The sequence below is a fragment of the Nerophis lumbriciformis genome, linkage group LG08 (genome assembly GCF_033978685.3).
Source record: "Nerophis lumbriciformis linkage group LG08, RoL_Nlum_v2.1, whole genome shotgun sequence".
In the NCBI taxonomy this organism is placed as follows: domain Eukaryota; kingdom Metazoa; phylum Chordata; class Actinopteri; order Syngnathiformes; family Syngnathidae; genus Nerophis; species Nerophis lumbriciformis.
In genome coordinates this window covers 39,323,616-39,351,045 of record NC_084555.2, presented here as the reverse complement: position 1 = coordinate 39,351,045, position 27,430 = coordinate 39,323,616, and the positions used below count along the sequence as shown (strand labels likewise).

The 27,430-nt window shown below is 39.5% G+C and overlaps 1 protein-coding gene across 2 annotated transcripts in view; it reads left to right on the top strand.

The window, feature by feature from the left end:
* Positions 1-27,430, top strand: part of btbd7 (BTB (POZ) domain containing 7) — a 103,286-nt gene that overhangs the window by 11,080 nt on the left and 64,776 nt on the right. For both annotated transcript variants that reach the window (XM_061968906.2, XM_061968905.2), the window contains exon 2: positions 23,025-23,262. In XM_061968906.2, coding sequence (XP_061824890.1) covers positions 23,181-23,262 — 82 coding nt within the window. In that variant the 5' untranslated portion in view covers positions 23,025-23,180. The remainder of the gene's footprint in view (positions 1-23,024; positions 23,263-27,430) is intronic.

The window sequence follows — 27,430 nt, the reverse complement described above, 5'->3', positions numbered from 1 at the left end:
ATATATATATATATACACATATATATATATATACACATATATATATATACATACATTGATATATACAGTATATAATTTATATTTATTTATTTTGCCGTTTTTGTTTACATGTTAAAGGTGTTTTTATGAATATACATGCATGTTTAACACATAGATTCCTTTCTTTCATGAAAACAAGAATATAAGTTGGTGTATTACCTGATTCTGATGACTTGCATTGATTGTAATCAGACAGTAGTGATGATAACGTCCACGTTTTCAAATGGAGGAGAAAAAAAGTTCCTCCTTTCTGTCTAATACAGGGGTCGGCAACCCAAAATGTTGAAAGAGCCTTATTGGACCAAAAATACAAAAACAAATCTGTCTGGAGCCGCAAAAAATTAAAAGCCATATTACATACAGATAGTGTGTCATGAGATATAAATTGAATTAATATGACTTAAAGGAAACTAAATGACCTCAAATATAGCTACAATTGAGGCATAATGATGCAATATGTACATATAGCTAGCCTAAATAGCATGTTAGCATCGATTAGCTCGCAGTCATGCAGTGACCAAATATGTCTGATTAGCACTCCACACAAGTCAATAACATCAACAAAACTCACCTTTGTGGATTCATGCACAACGTTAAAAGTTTGGTGGACAACATGAGACAGAAAAAGATGTGGCATAAAACACGTCCTAGAAAGTCGCAGAAAAATATACATGTAAACAAACTAAGGTGAGTTCAAGGACTGCCAAAATTAGTAGGACAAAACGGCGCTCGCCAAATACTCGAATCAGTGAAGCATGTTTAATATAAACAGTGTGCTTTATAACAATTAGGGAGGTTTGTGTCATGTTTGTCCTCCTACAGAAACCATATTAAAACAAAAAATATATTTTTTTCCCCTCAACTTTTTCCATTTTTCATAGATTTTTGAAAAAGCTCCAGAGAGCCACTAGGGCGGCGCTAAAGAGCCGCATGCGGCTCTAGAGACGTGGGTTGCCGACCCCTGGTCTAATACCACATGAAAGTGGTTGGTTTTTGGCTTCTTATTTGTCCTGCTTCCATATTCGTTTTTATACACTTTACAAGAAATACATTGGCGGCAAACTCCGTCGCTTGCTAGCTTGCTAGCTTGTTTGCGCTGGCTTTCGGAGACTCTTATTTTGAAAGAGCAGGCGCGATGGAGCGGCACTTTTATTGTGAAGACAGGAACTGTGCAGTCAGTCTTTAGGCTTTTGACGGGATGTCCGGTTGAAATAAAAAAGGGTCTTTTTTTCCTTCACACTTTTGATTGATTGATTGGAACTTTTATTAGTAGATTGCACAGTACTGTACATATTCCGTACAATTGACCACTAAATGGTAGCACCCCAATAAGTTTTTCAACTTGTTTAAGTCAGGTCATGTGACCACCTTGCTCTGTTTGATTGGTCCAACGTCACCAGTGACTGCATCTGATTGGTGGAACGGAGTGAACGTCACCAGTGACTGTACTTGGTGAAACGCAGGCACTATGAAGGTCTGTCACCAAAACAAACAAAGCGTGCATTAACAGATCGATAAAAATTAGTAGCGAGTAGCGAGCTGAATGTAGATAAAAGTAGCGGAGTAAAGGTAGCGTTTCTTCTCTATAAATATACTCAAGTAAAAGTAAAAGTATGTTGCATTAAAACTACTCTTAGAAGTACAATTTATCCCAAAAGTTACTCAAGTAGATGTAACGGAGTAAATGTAGCGCGTTACTACCCACCTCTGGCTGTTTGTGACCCCCCTGCTCCCCTGCTTGTAGTCTGTGATGTGTTGCAGGCCTTGCCACATGCGTCGGGAATCTGTGGTGGAGTAGAATCCCTCCAGCTTTAGTCTGTATTGTCCCTTGGCCTCGCTGATGGATTTACGCAGGTCATATCTGGCCTTCTTGTAGTCCTCAGCGTTGCCTGAGACAAATGCAGTGGAGCGGCCATGTAGCTTGGACCGAACATCACAGTTAATCCAGGGTTTTTGGTTTGGGTATATTTTGTATTGTTTTGTGGGCATAATGTTTTCCACACATGTGCTGATGTAGCCAGTTACACTGGAAGCATATTCCTCTATGTCCACAGTACCGTCATCCCTCTGAGCAGCAGTTTTGAACATGTCCCAGTCTGTACTCTCAAAGCAGTCCTGAAGCACTAGTTCAGTGTCTTCATTCCACACTTTAACAGTTTTTCTCTCTGGGGGGGCTTGCTTGAGGCGCTGTCTGTACGCTGGATATAGAAAAGCTGAGATGTGATCATAGTCCAAAGTGTGGTCTGGGTACAGCCTTGTAGGCTCCCCTCTCGTTGCAGTATACTTGGTCCAAAATGTTTTTTCCCTCGTAGGAAAGTTCCCAAACTGATGGTATTTCGGGAGGACACTCTTTAGGTTGCGGTGGTTAAAATTCCCAGCTACCATGAACGCAGCATCGAGGTGTGCGGTCTCTTGTTTACTGATGACGTCATGCAGCAGCTTTAGCGCTGTTGTGGAATCCGCCCGTGGCGGGATGTAACCAGACAGTATAAACACTGCACCGAACTCCCATGGCAGATAAAAAGGTCTGCATTTCACCATCAAAAACTCAATGTTGTCCGAGCAGTGTCTTTCAACCACCTGTACGTCCGAGCACCAGCGGTTACTCACGTAAACACAGACGCCGCCGCCTCTCGCCTTTCTTGAAGCCTTTGTCCGGTCTCCACGGTAGACTGAGTGCGTTGCTAGCTGGATAGCAGAGTCTGGGATGTTGTCCGAAAGCCAGGTTTTTGTGAAAATAAAAGCACAGCATTCTCTCAGTTCATGCTGGGATGTAATCCTGGTTCTCAGCTCATTCAGCTTGTTGTCGAGCGAGCGCACGTTAGCTAGCAGCAGGCTAGGTAGTGGTGGTCGTGTAGCTCTAGCCTTTAGCCTAGCATGTAGCCCCGCTCTCTTGCCCCGCCGCCTTGTTGTTGTTGTTGTTTTGTGGTTAGCTGGCTCTCGTCGTAGCAGAAAGTTGAAGTCCGTCAGACTATAAGTGAGCTCATGGTGAGCTTTTCCGATGTCCAGAAGTGCATCTCTGTTATATCTCACTGTTGCGTGCAAAAACTTTGCATTTAGGATGCAAATTAGTACTATAATAAATAAAAAACGTAAATGTTGTCGGGAGGACGACGCAAAGATGTCAGCCACGGGGGGCGCCATCTTGTAAAATACATACATACATACATACATACGTACATGTATATATGTATATATATATATATGTGTGTATATGTGTGTGTGTATATATATATATATATATATATATATATATATATATATATATATATATATATATACACATGTATGTATATATATATATGTGTGTGTGTGTGTGTGTGTGTGTGTGTGTGTGTGTGTGTGTGTGTGTGTGTGTGTGTGTGTGTGTGTGTGTGTGTGTGTGTGTGTGTGTGTGTGTGTGTGTGTGTGTGTGTGTGTGTGTGAAGTGAAGTGAAGTGAATTATTTTTATATAGCGCTTTTCTCTAGTGACTCAAAGCGCTTTTACATAGTGAAACCCAATATCTAAGTTACATTTAAACCAGTGTGGGTGGCACTGGGAGCAGGTGGGTAAAGTAAAGTGTCTTGCCGAAGGACACAACGGCAGTGACTAGGGTAACGGAGGCGGGGATCGAACCTGGAACCCTCAAGTTGCTGGCACGGCCACACTACCAACCGAGCTATACGGCTATATGTGTGTGTGTGTGTGTGTGTGTGTGTGTGTGTGTGTGTGTGTGTGTGTGTGTGTGTGTGTGTGTGTGTGTATATATATATATATATATCACCCTTGCTCCTGATGGGTGCTGGTTAGCGCCTTGCATGGCAGCTCCCTCCATCAGTGTGTGAATGTGTGTGTGAATGGGTAAATGTGGAAGTAGTGTCAAAGCGCTTTGAGTACCTTGAAGGTAGAAAAGCGCTATACAAGTACAACCCATTTATCATGTATATGTGTGTATGTTTTATATATATATATATATATATATATATATATATATATATATATATATATATATATATATATATAATATGTGTGTGTGTATATTGTTTTTATTTAATTATTTTTTAATTAATAAATATATTTTACAGGGTTTCCCCTAGATTTCAAGATACCTGTACAGTGGGGGTTTGGTTAATATGATGTTATCATATAATTTGCTATGATGCATATTTACAGTATTATTTAAAAAGGCAAACAATTATACATACATTTAAACACATCTGTGTTATTAATTAGTATTAACATATATTTTTCTTACATAATATCGTTTTTTGTTTTTTTTAAATTGTTGCTGCTTATTGTACAATGTACTTTGTTGACAACTTTTCAAGAGTCTAGTTCAGGGGTCGGGAACCTTTTTGGCTGAGAGAGCCATGAAAGCCAAATATTTAAAAATGTATTTCCGTGAGAGCCATATAATATTTTTTAACACTGAATACCACTAAATGCGTGCATTTTTAAGTAAGACCAACATTTATAGAGTATAATAAGTCTCTTATTCTTTTAAATAACATTGTTGAGCGTGGCTACCGCTGCTGCTCACTGTTCCCCTCACCTCCCAGGGGATGGAACAAGGGGATGGGTCAAATGCAGAGGACAATTTCACCACACCTAGTGTGTGTGTGACAATCAGTGGTACTTTAACTTTAACATAATTCTGAAGCTAACCAATAATAAATAAAATACTTCTTAACATTAATGCGACTTCTTGAACAGGTGCGGTAGAAAACGGATGGATGGATTAAAATGCATGAGAATATTTTCTCTTTTCGACGTTATTTTTAACACTGTGATTACCGGCGGAATTATTCATTACTTATCGTGTTAAGCAATGTCAGCTAAGATTTATCTGAGAACCAGATGCAGTCATCGAAAGAGCCACATCTGGCTCGGGAGCCATAGGTTCCCTACCCCTGGTCTAGTTTTACCACGGTTTATTATTAATACCGGTGATCATTACATCCATATACCACTGTGCTTTCCATCCTTTAGCATAGAGTTTGGTCAGGTCACCATTGCATGTACTTACACACGTACAATGTAGCTGAGTCATACAATGACTGTATTGTGATTGCTCCTTGCCCAGTTCCTATTGATAACAACACAGTTGATAATAGAAAATAATAGCAAAATGTAAAATCATCTACAAAATCAAAACCCACCTCATACTTGGGAGTACATTTGCGTGCATAGCTCCTCTTGCAAATCTTTAACCAGAATGACTTTAAATGATATTGTAAATAATCCACATAGTCAATAAACTTGCTGTTATATATAGCAGAAAAAAAGTGATGGCACAGGAAAAAGGACTGTAGCACGAATGTTCCGTGTGAATGCAGGTCAGAGGGGACCGTAAGAGGAGGGAAGAATCATGTTACAAATGGTTAATTGAGTACGCCCATTAGAGTGTCATTCATAATGTAATCCAATGTTTTTCCTACACAAAACAAGAATATCATGAGTTGGAAACACAAGTGTGTTGTGGCCTCGAATAAAAAAGGAAATCAGCTGACAAAATCCTCATGTGCAGCACGCCATGGTTGTTGCTTGACCCTGTGTAATCCACAGGCTGCCAACCATGAGTCATCTTTCTGGGCACATCACATTTGTTTCTCTTGTGCGCGTGCGTGTGCGCGCGTGTGTGTGTGTGTGCGCGTGCGTGTGTTTTTTTTATTCCAGCCAGATCTAATTCCTGCCATTTCCTGTAGCTCTATGACAATGGAGCCTGCCATCAGTCAGATTGCCCAATTCGCTGATATACTGACTGACCTGATTGGCAAATACAGCCCAGAGATGCATAATCTCCTCTGCCTCAGGCTCCATCTATGATTTCATACAAAGTGTGCCAACAGTAGGGATGGCTTAGTTGCATTGTTTGTCTTTACTATATCTTATTAGATTTTTTGAAAACATTGTTTTTAACAGGCTGGGATAATCTTTGTCTTATCTCCTGTTTCCATGTCAGGGGTCTGATGAGCAGACTAATGCTGCTTGTTGGAATTCTGTGTGTTGTTCTTCTTTAGATTGCAAACTCCTTGAGATTGAGAACTGGTCTATTTAAAGGTGGATTTTTTTTTTTTAAATGTCCTTTATAATGCAAAATTTACTTTTTCATAATGTTACAAGATTAATATGTATTAAAAGATTATGCTCGCGTGAAAGATTCCCTAAAAGGGATGCACATTGTCAGACTTGCTACTGACAGGTTGGTCATGTTTGGGTTTTCCTGTGTTTTGGTGTTTTAATTCCTGTCCTGGTGCTTTTGTTTTGTCAGTATTTCATGTTTGGTCTCTGTGTTTTGAAGCATCTTTACTTTCTGTTCAATGTCCTGTCAGCACACCTGTTTTTAATGAATTAGATATATTTAGTTCCACCTCGGTCCCTCCTTCAGTGCTAAATCATTGTACTTTTCAACTGATGCTTAGTGTGCTGTTTTTGTTTGTTCCCTGCTTCCTGGACTATTACATTTGTTTTACTTGCAAGCAGTCTGCCATCTCTGCTATCATGGTCACGCTGCAAGCAACGCTCACCCAATCGTGACACATCCGTATTCTTTCAGGGTTTCCCCATAATGTAATTGATGATGGAGTCCTGCCACCGTAAAATCATAGCCTAGCACTGTACAGTGCGAGCATTTTAGTCGCATTTGCGACCAAAAATAGATTGTGCGAGTTTTCGGGTGGAAAAGTAGCACACGCAAATACAGATTTTAACCCTTTCATCGCATTTTGCTACCAAAATAAATCCATCCAAATTTGATCAAGCTAGAGTATTTTTTTGCCTAGAGTATTTTCTCCAGAAACTTTCACCTATCTGTATAGCATGTTTGAAATAAACTTATACCACAACCATAACCAAATGGACACGTGATTAACACAGAAGTGTCACTCTGTGTGCGCTGCAGAGCTGTGTCCCCCTCCTCCTGCTCCATGCAGAGGGGAGGGGAGCTTCTGTAGCTCACACATGTCTTAAACGCGGAATAAACAAAGTCGTAGTTGGAGGAACTGTTCAGTAAAAGACAACAATTTTTTCACCTCCTTAAAACTTGACACAAACTGCACTGCGAGCTAGTAACTACGAGGGTTAGTTTGAGTTTATAGTGAACATGCAATACAATTACAACAGAGGGTATATTGAACAACAAATCAATGATTGAAGTGACACACTTGCTATCCAAACAATACCCCGTTTGTTGACAAGAACATACAGCCATTGAAGCACATTTAGTCTATTTATTAAGCAGAGGTAACACAAACCAGTGAAAGATTCAAAAGAGCTGCTGTCCGAGCTGACAAACTGCTGCTGCTAGCCTGCAAAGCTAGCAAAAACAGCTCAAGCTACTGAGGGTGGACTCGCTGATGTCACACGTCACTAGGCAACAGGCACCGCCTTTTAAAAGCACACACACAGATGCATACACAAACTTATGTTAACTGCATTATGCCAGATATTAGAATTTTTTAAAGTAGCGCAATAATTACATTCCCTAGTTATTAATTACATTTATTAAAGAGTAATTCAGTTAGTAATTTAATTACTTTTTTGGTGAAGTAAGAAGTGACCATTATTCAAGACCTTTTAAAAGTAATGTCTTGAACACAGCCTGTCACACAGCATCATGAAGCAGTGGCAGGTTGGCATTCCTGACTAAAATGTTTGTGTGTATGTCTTATAATAATGTTTACCCATAAAAAAAACACCATTGTTAAGGGTCAATTATGTTGAAACATGTTCTCTTAAACATGCACTTTTCACATTTTGTTCTTTTGGGTTTTTCTTACCTGCAGAATTTTGCAAATCTAAATGTTTTTTTAAAGAAGATTAGAGATTATATTTGACAATTCTTATGTTATTGTCAAGGCTATTTTCTTTTTTCTCATCTCGAAACATCTTATGTTGGAATTCTATAATGCAAAACCTACTTTTCTTACTTGTTGGTACCTGTTTAGAGGCGTGTCTTGCCAGAACACCGCCTCGAATTTGAGAGCAAGCTACAACAAATGTGTCGTCTAGCCACACTGCAAAGACACTTCTAAGATACTAATCCTCACCACCATAGCGGAAGGGAAAATACACTTTTAAAGTTTCTTTCAAGTTAACACTGGAGGACTCGAGGAAAAAGGAATGGCTAAACATGCCACACACACACACACACACACACACACACCGAGCTGGACGACACAAGAAGCTAACACCTAAAGCTTCAAAGTACAGGTGATCAATCCAGATGTTGATACTATCGATACCAAGCCATTTTATTTTGTTAAAAAAATATATATGTTGTATTCAATTCCACAAATAGATGGTAAATGGGTTATACTTGTATAGCGCTTTTCTACCTTCAAGGTACTCAAAGCGCTTTGACACTATTTCCACATTCACCCATTCACACACTGATGGCGGGAGCCACCATGCAAGGCACTAACCACGACCCATCAGGAGCAAGGGTGAAGTGTCTTGCTCAAGGACACAACGGACGTGACTAGGTTGGTAGAAGGTGGGGATTGAACCACGGCCACTCTCCCAACTGCGCCACGCCGTCCCCAAATGTAATACTTCAGATGATAATAATAATAGAAAGCAAATTCTAAGTTTAATAAGAAAAGCTTTATAATATAATACATTTATATAATCTATTGCCAAAGTATTGGATTAAGGACTCGAAAGCATTTATGATCAGAGGCCAAAAATCGGATCACAATAGGAGACCAAAAATGTTGATCAGAATATCCCTTTAACTGTTTTTTAGTGTGCTTATAAAACAGATTTTACACCAAAAGAGTTCTTGTGTCTAGACATTTTAAATACATGTTGTTCGGTCCGGGATACAAAAGTAAAGTATTTACACAGGTGTTTTAACTTTATCTGCCATCCTAGAGAATTTCCCTTGATGCAGTCTTTTCAAGTGCTCGTGCATTGCAGCGGTGCTACTGTGAAAAGTCATTCCTAATTTGCACAGTTTACGGAGCACTGTGATGTTGTTTTTTCTATGACCATAGCACTGTGGACTATGACTCTTTTTTTTTCCCTTTAAGTTTGCTTATGAGCGAGGATTAAATGGAAGCACCAAATCCACATTTTTGTTGCAGGCATACACATAGATACAGTATATGGAGACACTGGCTTATTTTTTTTTAAAACAGCGGGCTTCTTCTTTGGCACAGACTCAAAGTATCAATACCTATGACAACCCTAGTTTTAACGGTTCTATTATTCTCTAGCGCTGGGCGATATGGCCTTTTTTTAATATCGTGATTTTTTAAGGCCATATCACGATACACGATATATATCTCGATATTTTTCCTTAGCCTTGAATGAACACTTGATGCATATAATCACAGCAGTATGATGATTCTATGTGTGTACATTAAAACATTCTTCTTCATACTGCATTAATATATGCTACTTTAAAACTTTCATGCAGAGAAGGAAATCACAACTAAAAAAATCACTATTTTTTTCAAACGGTGTTGATCTGGAAATGTTTGCCTCGGCATTTTGATGGAGTGGGCGTGTGGCACCGAACGGAGATGTTGATGTGCGGAGTAAGCACTGTTCATTCTCTAGCTATTGTGTGTGTGACAATCATTGGTACTTTAACTTTAACTTTACCAGGTGACTTTTCAAATGATGCTACATATTAGCAGTAATGCTACTTTTTAAAGCAACGCTTTCGCCCCACACTTGACATATTACGGTTGTCTGTTCGACATATTCCCACTTGCAGCCAAACCACAGCCAGACGATGGACCCCCTGCTGTTTTTCTTGGGAATTAATTCTTCCTTCATTTGTTACCAGATTCGCACCTTCTTTCTCTCGTATTACCGCTAGCATCACAGCTAACGTTAGCCATGCTGCTACCTCTCATGAGAGGGCGTATACGAATGTGACATATGACGTGACAGTATGTGACGTGTGTAGAAGCTGCGCTTGTCTGTCTCTGAGGAGAGACAGGAAAGAGCGAGTAGAGCCTGTAGTGTAATGCCCCGCAGCTAAAACCAACTGCGTGAGAACGCATACTCGAATATCACGATATAGTTATTTTCTATACCGCACAGAGACAAACCCGCGATATATCGCACATATCAATATATCGCCCAGCCCTATTATTCTCACATAGTAGGTAGGCCACTAAGGCTTACCAAAAGCCTGTTAAAGGTGAGCTGCACTTTTTTTTTTTTTTTTTTTTGCCTATCGTTCACAATCCTTATTAGTATTTTCTTTTTTTTTTGCATTCTAATTTGTATTAATCGGCTTGTTCTAAATTGCTAGCAATGCAGCTAATGGTAACAATCCTTTCTGCCTCTAAATCACTTTAAAAAATGCATCCAAAAACCAACAATACCTCATTTACGTTCCGTAACATGTGTAATAACCTAGCTTTAGCGACATTGTTATTGTAATAACGAAACCTAAGCAACTCTTTTTCTAGCGTTGTTAAAGCTCGCCTTGCGACGGCATACTACGGCATTAGTCATAAGCTAGCTACGGCAGGAGTTAAGCTAGCAACTGCATAAACGGCTGAATAGCTTTTGAATTAGTAATGCACAACACAATACGATAGGACACCATCCTGTACTGATTGAAAAACATAAACAATCATATTACAGCATCTGTAAAGTATTAGCCCACATTTCATGAGTTATGTGTACACAGCTAGCTCGAAAGTGTATGTAATGTAGTTGTAATAACAACCATGATGTGCTGCTTGTGTAACGATCAATATTATAGTGACTCACTCGATGGACAGTTGTCCGTTTGGTCAAGATGACCGGGGAACTTTTTTTCTGGTTTATTTCGGTTTAAGCACACCCTTTATGTTGGCATAGTGTGGCTCCAAGTTCCATATTTACACCGTCACGTCACGCGGACTGCACTCTCTCAGCTTCCGTCTGCTCCAACGTTTCAGCCTCTCTTTGTGCTCGCTTCTATAATCGTCAGTTTATCCTTTGTATATTTAGGTTCAAAAAGATAATGTTGTGAATCCTTATTTGTCAAAAAATAGCCATCTTGGTTGTCTGATACCAAGTCTGCCATGATTAGAACGCACATGCGTTTGTTTCCGGAAGTAGTAACACACATTTGGTGCCGAAAGTTGGAAGTGCGCTGCTTTGGAAACGGAAATAAATGCGCTGAGGAAAGAACTTCCGGCAATGCTTAAAAAGACCAAAATAATGTAAATATTGTACATATTACATATTGTTATGAATGTGTCTGTTACTACATTATACATAATACTTGCAGTGTGTGTATTAAAATGTTTATGGAGGGTTATGAAGTTGTTTTAGAGGACTTTGAAGGCTACAATAGTGACTCCCGTTAGCCCCATCTTGCAAGGGTTTTTTATCATCAACAAAATCCTAAAAAAAGTGCAGTTCCCCTTTAAACTGTCTAAACTCCAGCATCAAGCAAAGGGTTTGGCTAACACACTTCCAGTACACTATTGTTGGACCTTTGATACTATTATGACTAACATGGGACCATTACAGAATTTTTAAGAATCGGTTCATCCGTCTTTGTTATTGTTGTTGTTATTATTAGTTGCAAGGGAGCTTTTCTTTTTTTTCTCCCTGTGGAATGCGTCTAGACATCAATACAGTACAGGTCACAGTGACAGAGGGTGGTGTTTTCCGCTTACTGTTGCTTTTTATATCTTTTTTTAAATGCCTAGCCTATGATTGTATCAAGTATCAAGCGGTCTATAGGCTGTCGAAAAATAAAATAAGCTTGGTTGGTATCTATAGGGCTCTCGCTTGGTTTTATGACAGCTACAATCGCCTAAAAGAAAATAACTTTCTTGCCTTGAGTGCATCCGCTAATGAGGCCATACCAACCAAAGTTTTTGTGAAAAATACACCCCTAAATACCTCACAAAAACTTGCAAGACATGCAGCATAGTGAGCTGCATGTCACTATGCTGCATGTCTTGCAGCGTAAAATGATCAATTTTAACAGGTGCCTGCTAACGGTGAAGAGGAGAAATGTGATGATGACCGTAGAACTGTAAATAAAACTTACCCTGTGATGTAGCGGTAACGTAGCAACTAGCATCATAGCAGATTGTGTTGAATTTTGGAGGCTTCTGTACACTTCAATTTTGCAGCAACAATGCACTTTGATATGTAAATAGATATTTGACATTTGTTAAATTTAGCTAACATTCAAAGATTAGCATCAATACGAATGGCCCATCGAATCCTAAATAACACTGCACCAGCGCCACTTTAGCACTTTGTCCAGTTTACATCTGCTGTGACAACTAGAAACACACGAGCCTCCACCAGGGACAGTGTAGCGTACTCATATGTAAAACATCTTTTGCACAATCAGCCTTTTCATATAAAGCGATAAAGGAATGGAACGACCTCACAACAAACTTGAAAAGTCTAACAGATTACTCTTCATTCACAATTGAAGTTAAAAAGTGGCTTTGGAGCAATCAAAGCTGCTCACACGGTCACCAAGGTGGGCACTATGTTTGACACATCAACTTAATGTGTATTATATTTATCCATGAGAGCATTTTTGTTGTAAATTGTGAGATGTGTCTGTTAAAATCATGGTTGTTTTTACAAATGATGACAGATGTGAACAAGAGCATGTATTGTCTTTGTGTGATGATGTAAATGAGGTGTGGTTGTATTTTATATTAAGTATGTGTCCATGAAAGGGCATTTTATGACTTTTCTTAATTTGATTACATGCTATAGTATGATTTTATTGTCATAATTTTATTGCATGATTTTTGTATCCCTTTAATTTAGGTAGCCAGGGACTGCAGATGGAAATTAGCTATTTAGCTATAATCTGGTACAGAACATATCTGTCTTTGAGCTTAATGTTTCTGTGCATTGTCCCTTCAAATAAAGACTAAACTAAATTTATCTCTTTGAAATAGGGCTGGGCGATATGGCCTTTTATTAATATTTCGATATTTTTAGGCCATGTCACGATACATGATTTAGATCTCAATATTTTGCCTTAACCTTGAATGAACACTTGATGCATATAATCACAGCAGTATGATAATTCTATGTGTCTACATTAAAACATTATTGTTCACACTGCATTAATATATGCTCATTTTAAACTTTCATGCAGAAGGAAATCACAACTAAGTCAATTTACCAAAACTGTATTTATTAAACAGTTATTAAGCAGTGGCACAAACATTCATGTAATTTCAAAACAGAAAGTGCAAGATTGTCAGAGACATTTTAAAACAAGCTATTAGTGCACTTTTGTGCATGATGTCACTAAGATGACATATCAAAACAACACTAAATTAAAGTGCACTTTTTGTACAGAACACCACTACAATAGTTTAAAACCAATAAAGTGCACTTTTGTGCATGATGTCACACAAAATGTCAAATAAAAATTAGCTGCATAATAGGAAATCAAATAGTGTATGTCCTTCGCTATGTGGTAGGTTCCTGCGGACGTTATCTCCTTCTGTTGTTGACTATTTTTTTCATACGGTGTTGATGTGGAAATGGTTGCTTGGGCATTTTGTTGGGTGGCACCGAACGGAGATGTTGACATGCGGAGTTTCAAGCACTCTTCAATCTCTAGCGGGTGACTTTTCAAATGATGCTACACATTAGCAGTGGTGCTACTTTTTGGAGCAACGCTTTTGTCGCATACTTGACATATTACTGTTGTCTGTTAAACATCATGCCGCTTGAAGCCAAACCACCCCCAGACGATGGACACCGTGCTGTTTTTCTTGGGAATTAATTCTTCCTTCATTTGTTACCAGATTCGCACCTTCTTTCTCTTGTATTACCACTCGCACCACTCCGCTTGCACCACAGCTAACGTTACCCATGCCGCTACCTCTCTGCTCGGCAAGGGCGTATGACGTTGCACGCACAACAGTATGTGACGTATGTAAGAAGGTGCGCTTGTTTTAAGTCTCGGTGAGAAGGAGAGACAAGATAGAGTGAGAAACGCCTGTAATGTAATGCCCGCAGCTAAAAGCAACTGCGTGAGAACGTATACTCGAATATCACGATATAATCATTTTCTATATCGCACAGAGACAAACCCGCGATATATATCGAGTATATTCGATATATCGCCCAGCCCTACTGAAGCCACATTGTTCATGATTTGGCTCTCCCACCGATTTGGAATAATCTCTTAAACCTGAACACTCTTGGATATTCTTCTCTTTTTTTTTAAACTAGTTTTCTAACAAATCACCCATTGCTATTGTTGTTGCATACTCCTTTGGCAGTGTCTGACTCGATGTGCAACAAACAATACGTCACCTCAATATTACCTTTGAAAACAGACAGTTTCATGTAGGAGTTTTGCACTTGTATTCATCTGCATGAAAGGAAATAAATGACTGAGTTTGTTACCTGCAGCTGTGTAGATTTTTGTCATTCTAATTTCAAACTACACAATGTTTGTGAGAATTGTGTAGGTTTGAATTACATGTCTATCGTGATATGTATAGATATCGTTTTATCGGCCCAGCCCTGGTTATACATTTCAAGTCGATAACGGTGATCAGATGTTGGCACATTAACTTGAGAAATGTCAGTGACAACAGCCAATAAGAGTAAACCTTTTCCTGCTACATTTATAGTTAAGTACCACAAAAGTAAATACAATTACCAAACTTAGAGCTGAAGCTTAGGAAGATTTTTTCTTAGCTAAAGCTTAGCTAAGAAAAAGGCTTACTCGTTGTTGATTGTGTGTCGGTGGTTTGGGTCACTAAAGGGATGTGTAGCAAATCAAGCTTGTGTCAAAGAGATCGGCAGTCTGCACCCTCAGAAACACAAAAAATTGGTTTAATAATTTAAAAGAGTACCATTCAAGAAAGCCTGAAAATGCGAGCGGTAGTCTGAACAGCTTGCTACTGCTGCCAGCAGACGTAGCATTCGCTGTTTTGTTGCGACTAGCCTCTGGACTGATATGTATACTTAAAACTGTCTGTATTGGTATTAATTTTCATGTAGCAATGATGTTAACAGTGTATGAAGCATCATACTTTGAAAATAATAATGTTTACATTTTAAAAGGTCTTCATTTTCCCCCACAGGGCAATTTGTGTATTTTCGGTCTTTATCCCTGCACACTCAGAACTGTAATATTGTATATTTTTATACATGTGTTTTACTGTTGAGTAAACATGTGTTCATCTATTTTTTTCCCTTTATTTACTTTGTATTATAGGGATGTAACGATATGAAAATTTAATATCACGATTATTGTGACAAAAATAATCACGGTTATAATTGCTATCCCGGTATTGTTGAATGAGCTCAAAAAGAACCTATAAACAAGGGGTCCCCAAACTACAGCCCACAAGCCGGATCCGGCATGCGGGAAGTCCCAAGTTAAAAAAAAAAAAAAATATATATATATATATATATATATATATATATTAGGGCTGGGCGATATGGCCTTTTTTTTAAATATCGCAATATTTTAAGGCCATATCGCGATACACGAATATATCTCGATATTTTGCCTTAGCCTTGAATGAACACTTGATGCATATAATCACAGCAGTATCATGATTCTATGTGTGTACATTAAAACATTCTTGTTCATACTGCATGAATATATGCTCGTTTTAAACTTTCATGCAGAGAAGGAAATCACAACTAAAAAAATCACTATTTTTTTCATACGGTGTTGATCTGGAAATGTTTGCCTCTGCATTTTGATGGTGTGGGCGTGTGGCACCGAACGGAGATGTTGACGTGCTGAGTAAGCACTGTTCATTCTCTAGCTAGTGTGTGTGTGACAATCATTGGTACTTTAACTTTAACAGGTGACTTTTCAAATGATGCTACATATTAGCAGTAATACTACTTTTTATAGCAACGCTTTCGCCCCACACTTGACAAATTACGGTTGTCTGTTCGACATATTCCCACTTGAAGCCAAACCACCGTCAGACGATGGACCACCTGCTGTTTTTTGGGGGAATTAATTATTCCTTCATTTGTTACCAGATTCGCACCTTCTTTCGCTCGTATTACCGCTAGCATCACAGCTAACGTTAGCCATGCTGCTACCTCTCTGCTCAGCGAGGGCGTATACGAATGTGACGTATGTCGTGACAGTATGTGACGTGTGTAATAAGGTGCGCTTGCTGTCTGTGAGAAGGAGAGACAGCAAAGAGCGAGTAGAGCGTGTAGTTTAATGCCCGCAGCTAAAAGCAACTGCGTGAGAACACATACTCGAATATCACGATATAGTCATTTTCTATATCGCACAGAGACAAACCCGCGATATTTTGCGCATATCGATATATCGCCCAGCCCTAATATATATATATACCGTATATATGTATTTTTAAAATATGTCCTTTCTAATTCATTTTCTACCGCATGTTACTCTCGGTGTCTCTTAGCCGCTCAGGCAAATCATATTGTGAAAAAAGGCATTTTCCCATTGATAACGTGACTTTGTTGCACTCAGAATATATAAATGTATATACTGCCAGGCCCCCTACCAAATTTTTTTAACCCAATGCGGCCCCCGAGTCAAAAAATTTGGGGACCCCTGCTATAAACACACTGAAATTTTAACCAGGTTATTTTAAATAGACACTGTTAAAAAAATCAGTCTGACTTCTGCTGTTGCTGTATCCATAAAGCCGATAGGGAGAAGTTTTTATTTACACGATGAGTCAGTCGGGTGTGTCATGACCTCCGCGGCGGAGGCTCCGTCGAACCCCTGAGGCCGATTCACCGAATCCCTAGGGTTCGATCAAACCCAGGTTAAGAACCACTGTTCCAGCAGGTCTTTGTGGTGCAGATACATCTGTGCAGTTCACAAGTGTGTGTGTGAGTGGCCAAGAAGAAAAGCTTTGACTCACTTGTGAAAAAGTCATTTGACACCTATTGCTGGCTGACATGTATACATCTGTACACATAAAAAATTTAACATAACCTGTTTTTTTCAGTTTGACCTTTTTATATTTTGGTCAATGTGGTATTTTATTTCATATCTTTATTACGTCTGCTTAAATTTCATTTGGGAGTAGCAGACGAGAAATGAGACTCTAATACTTACCTCAGACATTTTATCTTGCATGGTCAAGAAATCCACATAAATGATTTATCAAATGACTTGACTGTCGTTTGAATAAAACGTTGTCTGTATCGTTTTACCAGGCATTTTTGTATGGAATTGTTCTGTTGCATTGTTTCAGTCTTTTTTTTCTTTTTTCGCTGCCAGTGGCTTACTTTTTTGGAAAAGATCCAGATGACTGCGGAGAAAGGTTGCATATGTCCATGTGTATAAAGAGATGTGTGGAGGGGGACAGGGAGTGTCTGCTGTCACTTCTCATTAGGACTCTCTAGTCCAGCTCTCCCTCCTCCTCTCGTCTTGCTCTCAAACATAGCTCAGCAGTGCAACTGGACTGTTCTATGCTTAAATGCAGGGAAATGTGTCTTAATGCTCAGTTTAATAGAAAGTGTCAGGGGGATGCTTTTTGTTTAATGGTGTAAGCCAGGTCCCTGTGAAGAACAGTCGCTGTGCTCTGTTTCTTCTGCACCGCTGTGGAAATTCAATTTGGTTCACTCATTTCTGGGAGTTAAAGCTGGGAGTGTTGAATATATTTCAGTTGTTGGTTGCTGTGTTTTATTTTCCTTTTGAAAACAGGCAATCCTTCCTCCCTACCAACCCTCTTTAGTAAACAAGACGCCATATAAATATACGGTATATCTCACGAGCATTCTCTCCTCTCCTCCATATTCAAATCCGGTTTCTAATTTTGTCCAAATGAATTCCCTGTGAAGATATTTAAAGCAGCCTAATGAAATGGAGATCAACCAGTGTTTTGGTTTAGAGATTTTCAGTGTTGTGAAAATAGAAAGCCGTGAGCACCAGGGAGCTCGCCGCTCTACCGAGGACGACAGCAGCTTGAGATACAACATCCACCGTCACGACAGTTTTCAACATATTTTCATTGAGAGAACATGACTAGGAGTGTGTCGGTCAGATATCTACCAAATCGGAATTTATTAGCATGAATCAATTCAAAAGTGTCTGATATTAGCCACCGATAGAAGCTGTCCATTCCAGGCTCCGCTCCAACATTTCTACCAAACCTGAGAAAAGCTGCTTTTACCAGTGTTTGTCACTACATGTCGGTTAGATTTGTCAACAATTGTCGACAATAAAATTTGTCGCTGATAATTATATTTGTCGACAGTGACGTCTCGCTCGTGTTTTTCTAGGCGGAACTGGGTCACTCGCAAAACATTGCCAGTGATAACATGTAAAGTGTGAGGCTATTTCCTCTTATTTTTGTTAAAAACATGAATACCTTGCTCATTTTGCAAAGTGGGCCTTGTTTTTTGGCAGTACATCTGTAATACGTGAGCATTTAAAGCGTGTACATGAAGTCGGATATTTGGAGGGAGGATGTGGACACAACCTCGGTAAGAGTGTTAGCTTATAACTTGCTAGCTAACTAACAAGTGAGACGAAGTTGTGTGAAAAATAACTATAATTTTATTCAAAGTCAGCTAACTAAACTTTGTCTACATCAATTCAAGTACGTTTCAAAGCAGCGTCAATTTGCAATGCCAAAAAAAAGGCACTTTAACAAATACGGACCGTGCGTGCGTGCGTGCGTACACACACACACATACACACAAAGAGAGATAGACAGGCACCAATGCGGAGCTATCATAATATTAAACATACGATCGATCTATTTAATAGCCAACATTTTAAGAATTAATCAAAGATACAATTCAACCCAATGCGTCTATTAGAGTGCTAAAACTGCCAAGATTTAATCAATAGGCAATTTCCCAGTGTGCAGCTTTTCAAACATCACAAAATGCTTTTCTTTTTGAGGAATTTAGATTTTGGGCTTTGTTGTTTGTTTTCATTGCTGCTGTTTTAACTTTTTTTTTTTAAATACATAAACAAGGTTAATTGGGTTTTTTTTTAGCAATTTGCCTTTATTTTCTTTTAAATGGACAACATTTTATTAGTCATTTAAATTTTTGTAACATCTGAATGAGCAGCACAGTTACAGTATGAATACATATTTTTTTAATGAATAAGTCATCTTTGTTGTTCGTAAGCACATGCCTAAAATAACTTAAGCTGCATTTAGAAGTTGATGGAAACTTTATAGCCATAAATATGTGTACACTTTATTATCCGACTAATCATTAAGATAATCGTTGACTAATCAACTATCAAAATAATCAGTAGTTGCAGCCTAATGTGGGTGATTAAATTAAAATAATATTTTTTCTTACCTTCTTTTCTTTCTTCAAAATAAGTTGCTATGGTACCGTCTTTTTCCATTGAGTTTTGCAGCTGATCCAATTTGTCTTGGCCCATCTTGACAAAACAGTCCATCGTAAAATGTTGTGGACAAAGCACATAAATACTTATTGTATAGGACGGGAGATCCACAAGGACACCACCTTCATATTTTGCTACGAAGTCTTCCTTGAATTAGTGCTTCTCATCTTCTTTATCGAAGCGCAGGCACTCACAACTGCCTTTGGCCACATGCTAGGGTTTTTTGTAGTCGTACTCAATAAAAAGCACAGAGATGAAGTCATCAATGTTTAGGATTATGTTGGGCACTCAATAGGGGTGTAACGATTCGTTTTAACAACAGTTCGATTTGATTCAGAATTTGTGGTTGCCGATGAGATCTGAAACAGTTCAATGAGTTGAACTCGATTCTGAAAACTTTTTAGCAAAAAAAAAAATCAACTAGTGTGACAATGAAATAAATACTAGATATACGACACTGCAGGTGAAGTTTCCTGTATTCTTGTTGTATAGGGGAATTCAATATTAATGACTTATGCATACAAACAAGCCAATAAACAACAATTAATGGCCAATGCAGTCACATCTTATTTGAATAAAGTGCAACCAACACTTTAGGTTGAATTACCAAGAGGAAACCTTTTCTGCTCTCATTTTCAACGTTCGAGACATCTTCATTAAAAGTACAGTAACATTAAACTGTAGATTTACATGCTACTCCTTATTTTGTATTTTAGCATAATATAATACAATACAAGGAAAGCACGGTGCTACAGGGTTTAGTGCGTATGCCTCACAATACGAGGGGGGGGGTTCAATCCTGGGCTCGGGATCTGTCTGTGTGGAGTTTGCATGTTCTCCTCGTGACTGCGTGGGTTCCCTCCGGGTACTCCGGCTTCCTCCCACCTCCAAAGACATGCACCTGGGGATAGGTTGATTGGTAACACTAAATTGGCCCTAGTGTGTGAATGCTGTCTTTCTATCTGTGTAGGCCCTGCGATGAGGTGGCGACTTGTCCAGGGTGTACCCCGCCTACCGCCCAAATGCAGCTGAGATAGGCTCCAGCACCCTAGGCTTAACTTTGTGTAGTGGCATTTGTATTATTTGAAGCTTTTGCAATAGTGTTGTAGCTAAAACTTGTTCTGTTGTGGCTTTATGATCTCCTTGTGGTGTTTGCATTTGTTGTGACCTTTCTCGATCACCGTAGCTATCCGCCATTCCTGTTTTGCCAACTGATGGTGGTGATGCCACAGATTTACATAAATTAATAGCCTTATTAAACACTGCTAAACTTCAAAGGCTGCCGTTCTTAAATCCTATGTTTTACTTTTCCTAGTATCGATAAATAAATATAAATAAATGATAAATGGGTTGTACTTGTATAGCGCTTTTCTACCTTCAAGGTACTCAAAGCGCTTTGACACTACTTCCACATTTACCCATTCACACACACATTCACACACTGATGGAGGGAGCTGCCATGCAAGGCGCTAACCAGCACCCATCAGGAGCAAGGGTGAAGTGTCTTGCTCAGGACACAACGGACATGACGAGGTTGGTACTAGGTGGGGATTGAACCAGGGACCCTCGGGTCGCGCACGGCCACTCTTCCACTGCGCCACGCCGTCCCTATATATATATCGGATAATCGTTACATCTCTAGCACTCAATTCCATTGAATATTGAACGGACTACAGTGCACCTCGGGAATACAAGTTCAATTAATTTTATAACAAAGATTTGAAGCAAGGCCTAGCAGTTAAAAAATAGCAATATTTGGCCGGACCTTTACATCATATACATAATTTCCTCACAGTCACTGCAATAGACCGCACATGGGAGGTGCCATGATCCAAACCAGTGTGCCGCGGCACACTAGTGTGCCGTGAGAGATTGTCAGGTGTGCCGTGGGAAATGATGTAATATCTCCTAATTAACCATTGTCGGGTGTCTGTGCTATAATAAAGTGCGACAGATAATGTAATACTCTTCTATTTCAGTAGGTGTCAGCAGAGGGCGATAAATACCTGTAAAGACAATCGAGTTAGCGCTGTGCGACACGTGACAGTGACAGTTTGGGATCGCAGCAAGAGGAGGCGAGCAAGTGACAGTGATGGAGAAGTTTTTGAGAAGGGAAAATGAAAATGCCGAACAGGGTCCTGGACAAAATTCTGACCCAGATGAAGGCTCTAGTATGAATGTTTGACAAAATAAAAAAGACAAGACGGTGAGCTTGAGGCAATACAGCGAAAGCTATCTTTCATTTGGATTTACTTTCACCGGGGATGCGACAGCACCGACTCCGCAGTGCTTGGTGTGTGGTGAGTTTTTAATTGATTGATTGAAACTTTTATTAGTAGATTGCACAGTACAGTACATATTCCGAACAATTGACCACTAAATGGTAACACCTGAATACGTTTTTCAACTTGTTTAAGTCGGGGTCCACGTTAATCAATTCATGGTAAAAAGAAAGGAGCTATCCAATAGCGCCATTTTGCCAAGCAAGCTTTAACGCCATCTCCAAACGAAACACCCTTCCGTTCAAAACAAGCCGATGGACTATTTTGTACGCTTACGTACAAACAATGAGAAACAGGCAACTTTTCTGAGAAAAACCACAAAGCTAAACGAGAGAGCTCTCAAAGCTAGCTACCTTGTTGCTGAACTCGTAGCTAAATCAAAAAAGTCCCACGCTGTGGCAGAAACATTAATACTACCAGCTTGTAAAGCCATTGTAAATTAGATGCTCAGGCTCAAGTTTCACACGAGGTGAGTATAAATACATTTAGAAACTATATTATTAACAACACTATATTATTAACTACACTTAAGAGTGTCATTTTGGTTGGTGGTGTGCCGCAGGATTTTGTAAATGTAAAAAGTGTGCCGCGGCTCAAAAAAGGTTGAAAATCACTGATCTAAACAACAGGGATGCTGGGGTGTTTTTTATTGTGCAAGCGCACATGTTAAAGTTGCAATTTCAATATTGTTGATGCACATTTATTGAAAAAACAATGAAGGTTATGGCAAGATATTTTTTTCTAAAATAGACATTTAGGCTACAATGTGTGCTTTATCCTGTTACTTGATTAATCAAACAAACTAATTTATAGATTATTTGATTACTAAAATAAATAGCTTCAGTCTTAGTTAAATGTCTACTGTTGCTAAACATGCTAACATGATTGGAGGGGAATGTTTGTCTTCAGATAATCAAATTGTTCGTACCCAACAAACCAAATAACTTCACTACATATGCAGAACTAATAAACATGTGATATTGTTTATTCAAACGTTGTAAAATGCAAAAAAAAAAATACAAATAAACCACAGGTTTTTGTTTTTACACTACTTGGAAAACCCACCAAGCGTCTGCCTTTCATTTGCTGTTGAACTCCCTTAGCTAGAGGCTTCAGCTCTTACAATGAGGGCTGTCACACCTCTTAAAAAAGCCTTTATTGGTATTTTTAACGTTACAAGAAATCAGTGTGTCTGAAAGTGTGTGATAGATTATATTAAAACGTCTCTTTGTTCAGGCAACCAACCATTGACAACTGTAGCCCTTTTGTTATCTTTTCAAACTGTCAGCTCATTATGTCGTTATCCCCCATGGGTGATTACTCTTAAACTTTTAAAACTCAATCATCATTCTGGGTTTAAGCATCTCTCCCTTACTCACTGCTGCCTCCTTTCCCCCCCCCTCCTCATCTTCTTTCTCCCAGACGTTCCAGGCATGGCAAACAGGACCCAGGACTGTGGGAACACTTCAGATGATCCGTGGCAGACACGTGACTGATGAGTGAGGGGTGTGCAGTCGCCTGAGCAGAATGACTCAGCAAGAGGGGAGACCCCCACGAAGCAAGTGAAGAGACGTGAGGATGGGTGCCAATGGATCCAGCTATCCACACTCATGCTCCCCACGCATAGGAGGCAATGCACAGACGCAACAGACGTTTATTGGTTTGTATTAATGCATTCTTCTTATTCTCATATGTCTTGATCTCTTATACAGATTTAAATGTTGAACAAAATCTGTTATATGGTGTTGGTGGATCCTTATTTAAACCTTTATTTATTACGTTGGGGTTCTTTTTAAAGGCCAGAATGTTGTGTTAAAACAATGACCGTATTTTTCGGAGTATAAGTCGCTCCGGAGTATAAGTCGCACCGGCCGAAAATGCATAATAAAGAAGGGAAAAAAACATATATAAATCGCACTGAAGTATAAGTCGCATTTTTGGGGGAAATTTATTTGATAAAACCCAACACCAAGAATAGACATTTGAAAGGCAATTTAAAATAAATAAAGAATAGTGAACAACAGGCTGAATAAGTGTACGTTATATGAGGCATAAATAACCAACTGAGAACGTGCCTGGTATGTTAACGTAACATATTATGGTAAGAGTCATTCAAATAACTATAACATATAGAACATGCTATACGTTTACCAAACAATCTGTCACTCCTAATCGCTAAATCCCATGAAATCTTATACATCTAGTCTCTTATGTGAATGAGCTAAATAATATTATTTGATATTTTACGGTAATGTGTTAATAATTTCACACATCAATCAATCAATCAATCAATGTTTATTTATATAGCCCTAAATCACAAGTGTCTCAAAGGGCTGCACAAGCCACAACGACATCCTCGGTATAGCCCACATAAGGGCAAGGAAAAACTCACCCCAGTGGGACGTCGATGTGAATGACTATGAGAAACCTTGGAGAGGACCGCATATGTGGGTAACCCCCCCCCTCTAGGGAGACCGAATGCAATGGATGTCGAGTGGGTCTAACATAATATTGTGAGAGTCCAGTCCATAGTGGATCCAGCATAACAGTAAGAGTCCAGTCCACAGTGGGGTCAGCAGGAAACCATCCCGAGCGGAGACGGGTCAGCAGCGCAGAGATGTTCCCAACCAATATACAGGCGAGCGGTCCACCCCGGGTCCCGACCCCGGACAGCCAGCACCCCATCCATGGCCACCGGATCTGTGTGTCTTCCCCTCCACAAGGGATAGGGGGCAGCAGAGGAGAAAAGAAAAGAAACGGCAGATCAACTGGTCTAAAAAAAGGGGGGCTATTCAAAGGCTAGAGTATACAAATGAGTTTTAAGATGGGACTTAAATGTTTCTACTGAGGTAGCATCTCTAATTGTTACCGGGAGGGCATTCCATAGTGCTGGAGCCCGAATAGAAAACGCTCTACAGCCCGCAGACTTTTTTTGGGCTCTGGGAATCACTAATAAGCCGGAGTTCTTTGAACGTAGATTTCTTGCCGGGACATATGGTACAATACAATCGGTAAGATAGGCTGGAGCTAGACCGTGTAGTATTTTATACGTAAGTAGTAAAACCTTAAAGTCGCATCTTAAGTGCACAGGAAGCCAGTGCAGGTGAGCCAGTATAGGCGTAATATGATCAAACTTTCTTGTTCTTGTCAAAAGTCTAGCAGCCGCATTTTGTACCAACTGTAATTTTTTAATGCTAGACATAGGGAGACCCGAAAATAATACGTTACAGTAATCGAGACGAGACGTAACGAACGCATGAATAATGATCTCAGCGTCGCTAGTGGACAAAATGGAACGAATTTTAGCGATATTACGGAGATGAAAGAAGGCCGTTTTAGTAACACTCTTAATGTGTGACTCAAAGGAGAGAGTTGGGTCGAAGATAATACCCAGATTCTTTACTGAGTCGCTTTGTGTAATTGTTTGGTTGTCAAATGTTAAGGTGGTATTATCAAATAAATGTCGGTGTTTAGCAGGACCGATAATCAGCATTTCCGTTTTCTTAGTGTTGAGTTGCAAGAAGTTAGCAGACATCCATTGTTTAATTTCATTAAGACACGCCTCCAGCTGACTACAATCCGGCGTGTTGGTCAGCTTTAGGGGCATGTAGAGTTGGGTGTCATCAGCATAGCAATGAAAGCTAACACCGTATTTGCGTATGATGTCGCCTAGCGGCAGCATGTAAATACTAAAGAGTGCAGGGCCAAGAACCGAACCTTGGGGGACTCCGCACGTTACCTTAACATAGTCCGAGGTCACATTGTTATGGGAGACGCATTGCATCCTGTCAGTAAGATAGGAGTTAAACCACGACAAGGCTAAGTCTGACATGCCAATACGTGTTTTGATACGCTCTAATAAAATATTATGATCGACGGTATCGAAAGCAGCGCTAAGATCAAGAAGCAGCAACATAGATGACGCATCAGAATCCATCGTTAGCAGTAGATCATTAGTCATTTTTGCGAGGGCTGTCTCCGTAGAGTGATTTGCCCTGAAACCGGATTGAAAAGGTTCACAGAGATTGTTAGACACCAAGTGTTCATTTAGCTGCTGTGCGACAATTTTTTCGAGGATTTTCGAGATAAACGGAAGGTGGGACACCGGCCGGTAGTTTACCATGAGGTCAGGATCGAGGTTAGGTCTTTTGAGCAAAGGATGAATAACCGCTTTTTTGAATGCTAGTGGAACAGTGCCAGAGGAGAGTGATAAGTTTATAATATTTAGCACTGATGGACCTAATAATACAAAAAGCTCCTTAATAAGTTTCCCAGGAAATGGGTCAAGTAAACATGTTGTTTGTTTTGTCCCATTGACACATCTTAACAATTCCTCTAATGTTATTTCATCAAAGAGAGAGAAACTATTTTGGAGGGCGGTATCCTTCGTAGATACAGTCGTATCTGTGTTAATAGAACCCAGTTGTAGCTGCGATGCATTGTCTTTAATCTCCTTTCTAATGAGTTCAATTTTCTTATTAAAGAAATTCATAAAATCATCTGCTGAGTGGGTGGAGCTACTGGGAGGAGTCCCTTGTTGGGTTAGCGATGCTACTGTACTAAACAAAAATTTCGGATCATTTTTGTTGAGGTGGATGAGATTTGAGTAATATTTAGCTTTAGCTAGGGTAAGCATGTGTTTATAAGTTGTTAAACTATCACTCCATGCTTGATGGAAAACCTCAAGTTTAGTAGCGCGCCATTTGCGTTCCAGCTTTCTACATGATAATTTATGGGCTCTAGTTTCTTCTGTAAACCATGGGGTGCGCCTTTTAGGGGCTCTTTTAAGCTTTAGCGGTGCTATACTATCAATGGTGTCGCGCAGGGCGTCGTTAAAGTTGTTAGTGAGGTTATCAATAGAGCCGACATAGTTTGGGAATGGTGCCATTACCGAAGGCAGTAGGCCAGCAAGAGTCATCGTTGTGGCAGCATTAATGTTGCGGCTGCTATAGTAGTTATTATTATTAGTTTGTTGACAATGAGTCAGAACTTCGAATTTTATAAGGTAATGATCGGACATTACTTTAGTATACGGGAGTATCGTAACTTTGGAGGTGGTGACACCCCTGACCAGCACTAGATCTATCGTATTTCCGTTGCGATGCGTAGGTTCATTTATTATTTGTGTAAGACCACAGCTATCAATTATAGTCTGGAGCGCCATGCACTGAGGGTCCGATGGGGTATTCATATGGATATTAAAGTCCCCCATTATGATTATATTGTCGGCGTGCGTCACTAAATCAGCAACGAACTCTGAAAATTCACTGATGAAGTCCGAATTGGGTCCTGGGGGGCGGTAGATAACAGCCAGGTGGAGAGGCAGCGGTGTGACAAACCTCATAGTAAGCATCTCAAACGAGTTATATTTATTATTTAGGTTCGGGGTAAGATTAAAGTTTTTATTGTGGATGAGTGCAACTCCCCCACCCCTTTTAATGGGACGGGCAATATGCGCTCCCGCATAGCCAGGAGGAGACGCCTCACCCAGCGCAAAGAAATCGTCTGGTTTGAGCCAGGTCTCGGCGAGACCAATAACGTCAAGATTATTGTCTCTAATGACCTCATTAACTAATAACGTTTTGGAAGATAATGATCTTATGTTTAAGAAGCCCATATTATAGGTAGTGGGCTGTTTTGAGGAGTTTTTGTTGAAATTATCCGTAGTAGCAATATTAATAATGTTGTGTTTATTATGTGTAGTGCAATTTAAATAATTACGACCATATCTAGGAATTGATATGACGGGAATTTTCCGATTGTTTGCTTGATGCTGTGATAAACCGAACGCATCATAACTTGCCACCTCAGTAGAGTGCATGTCTACT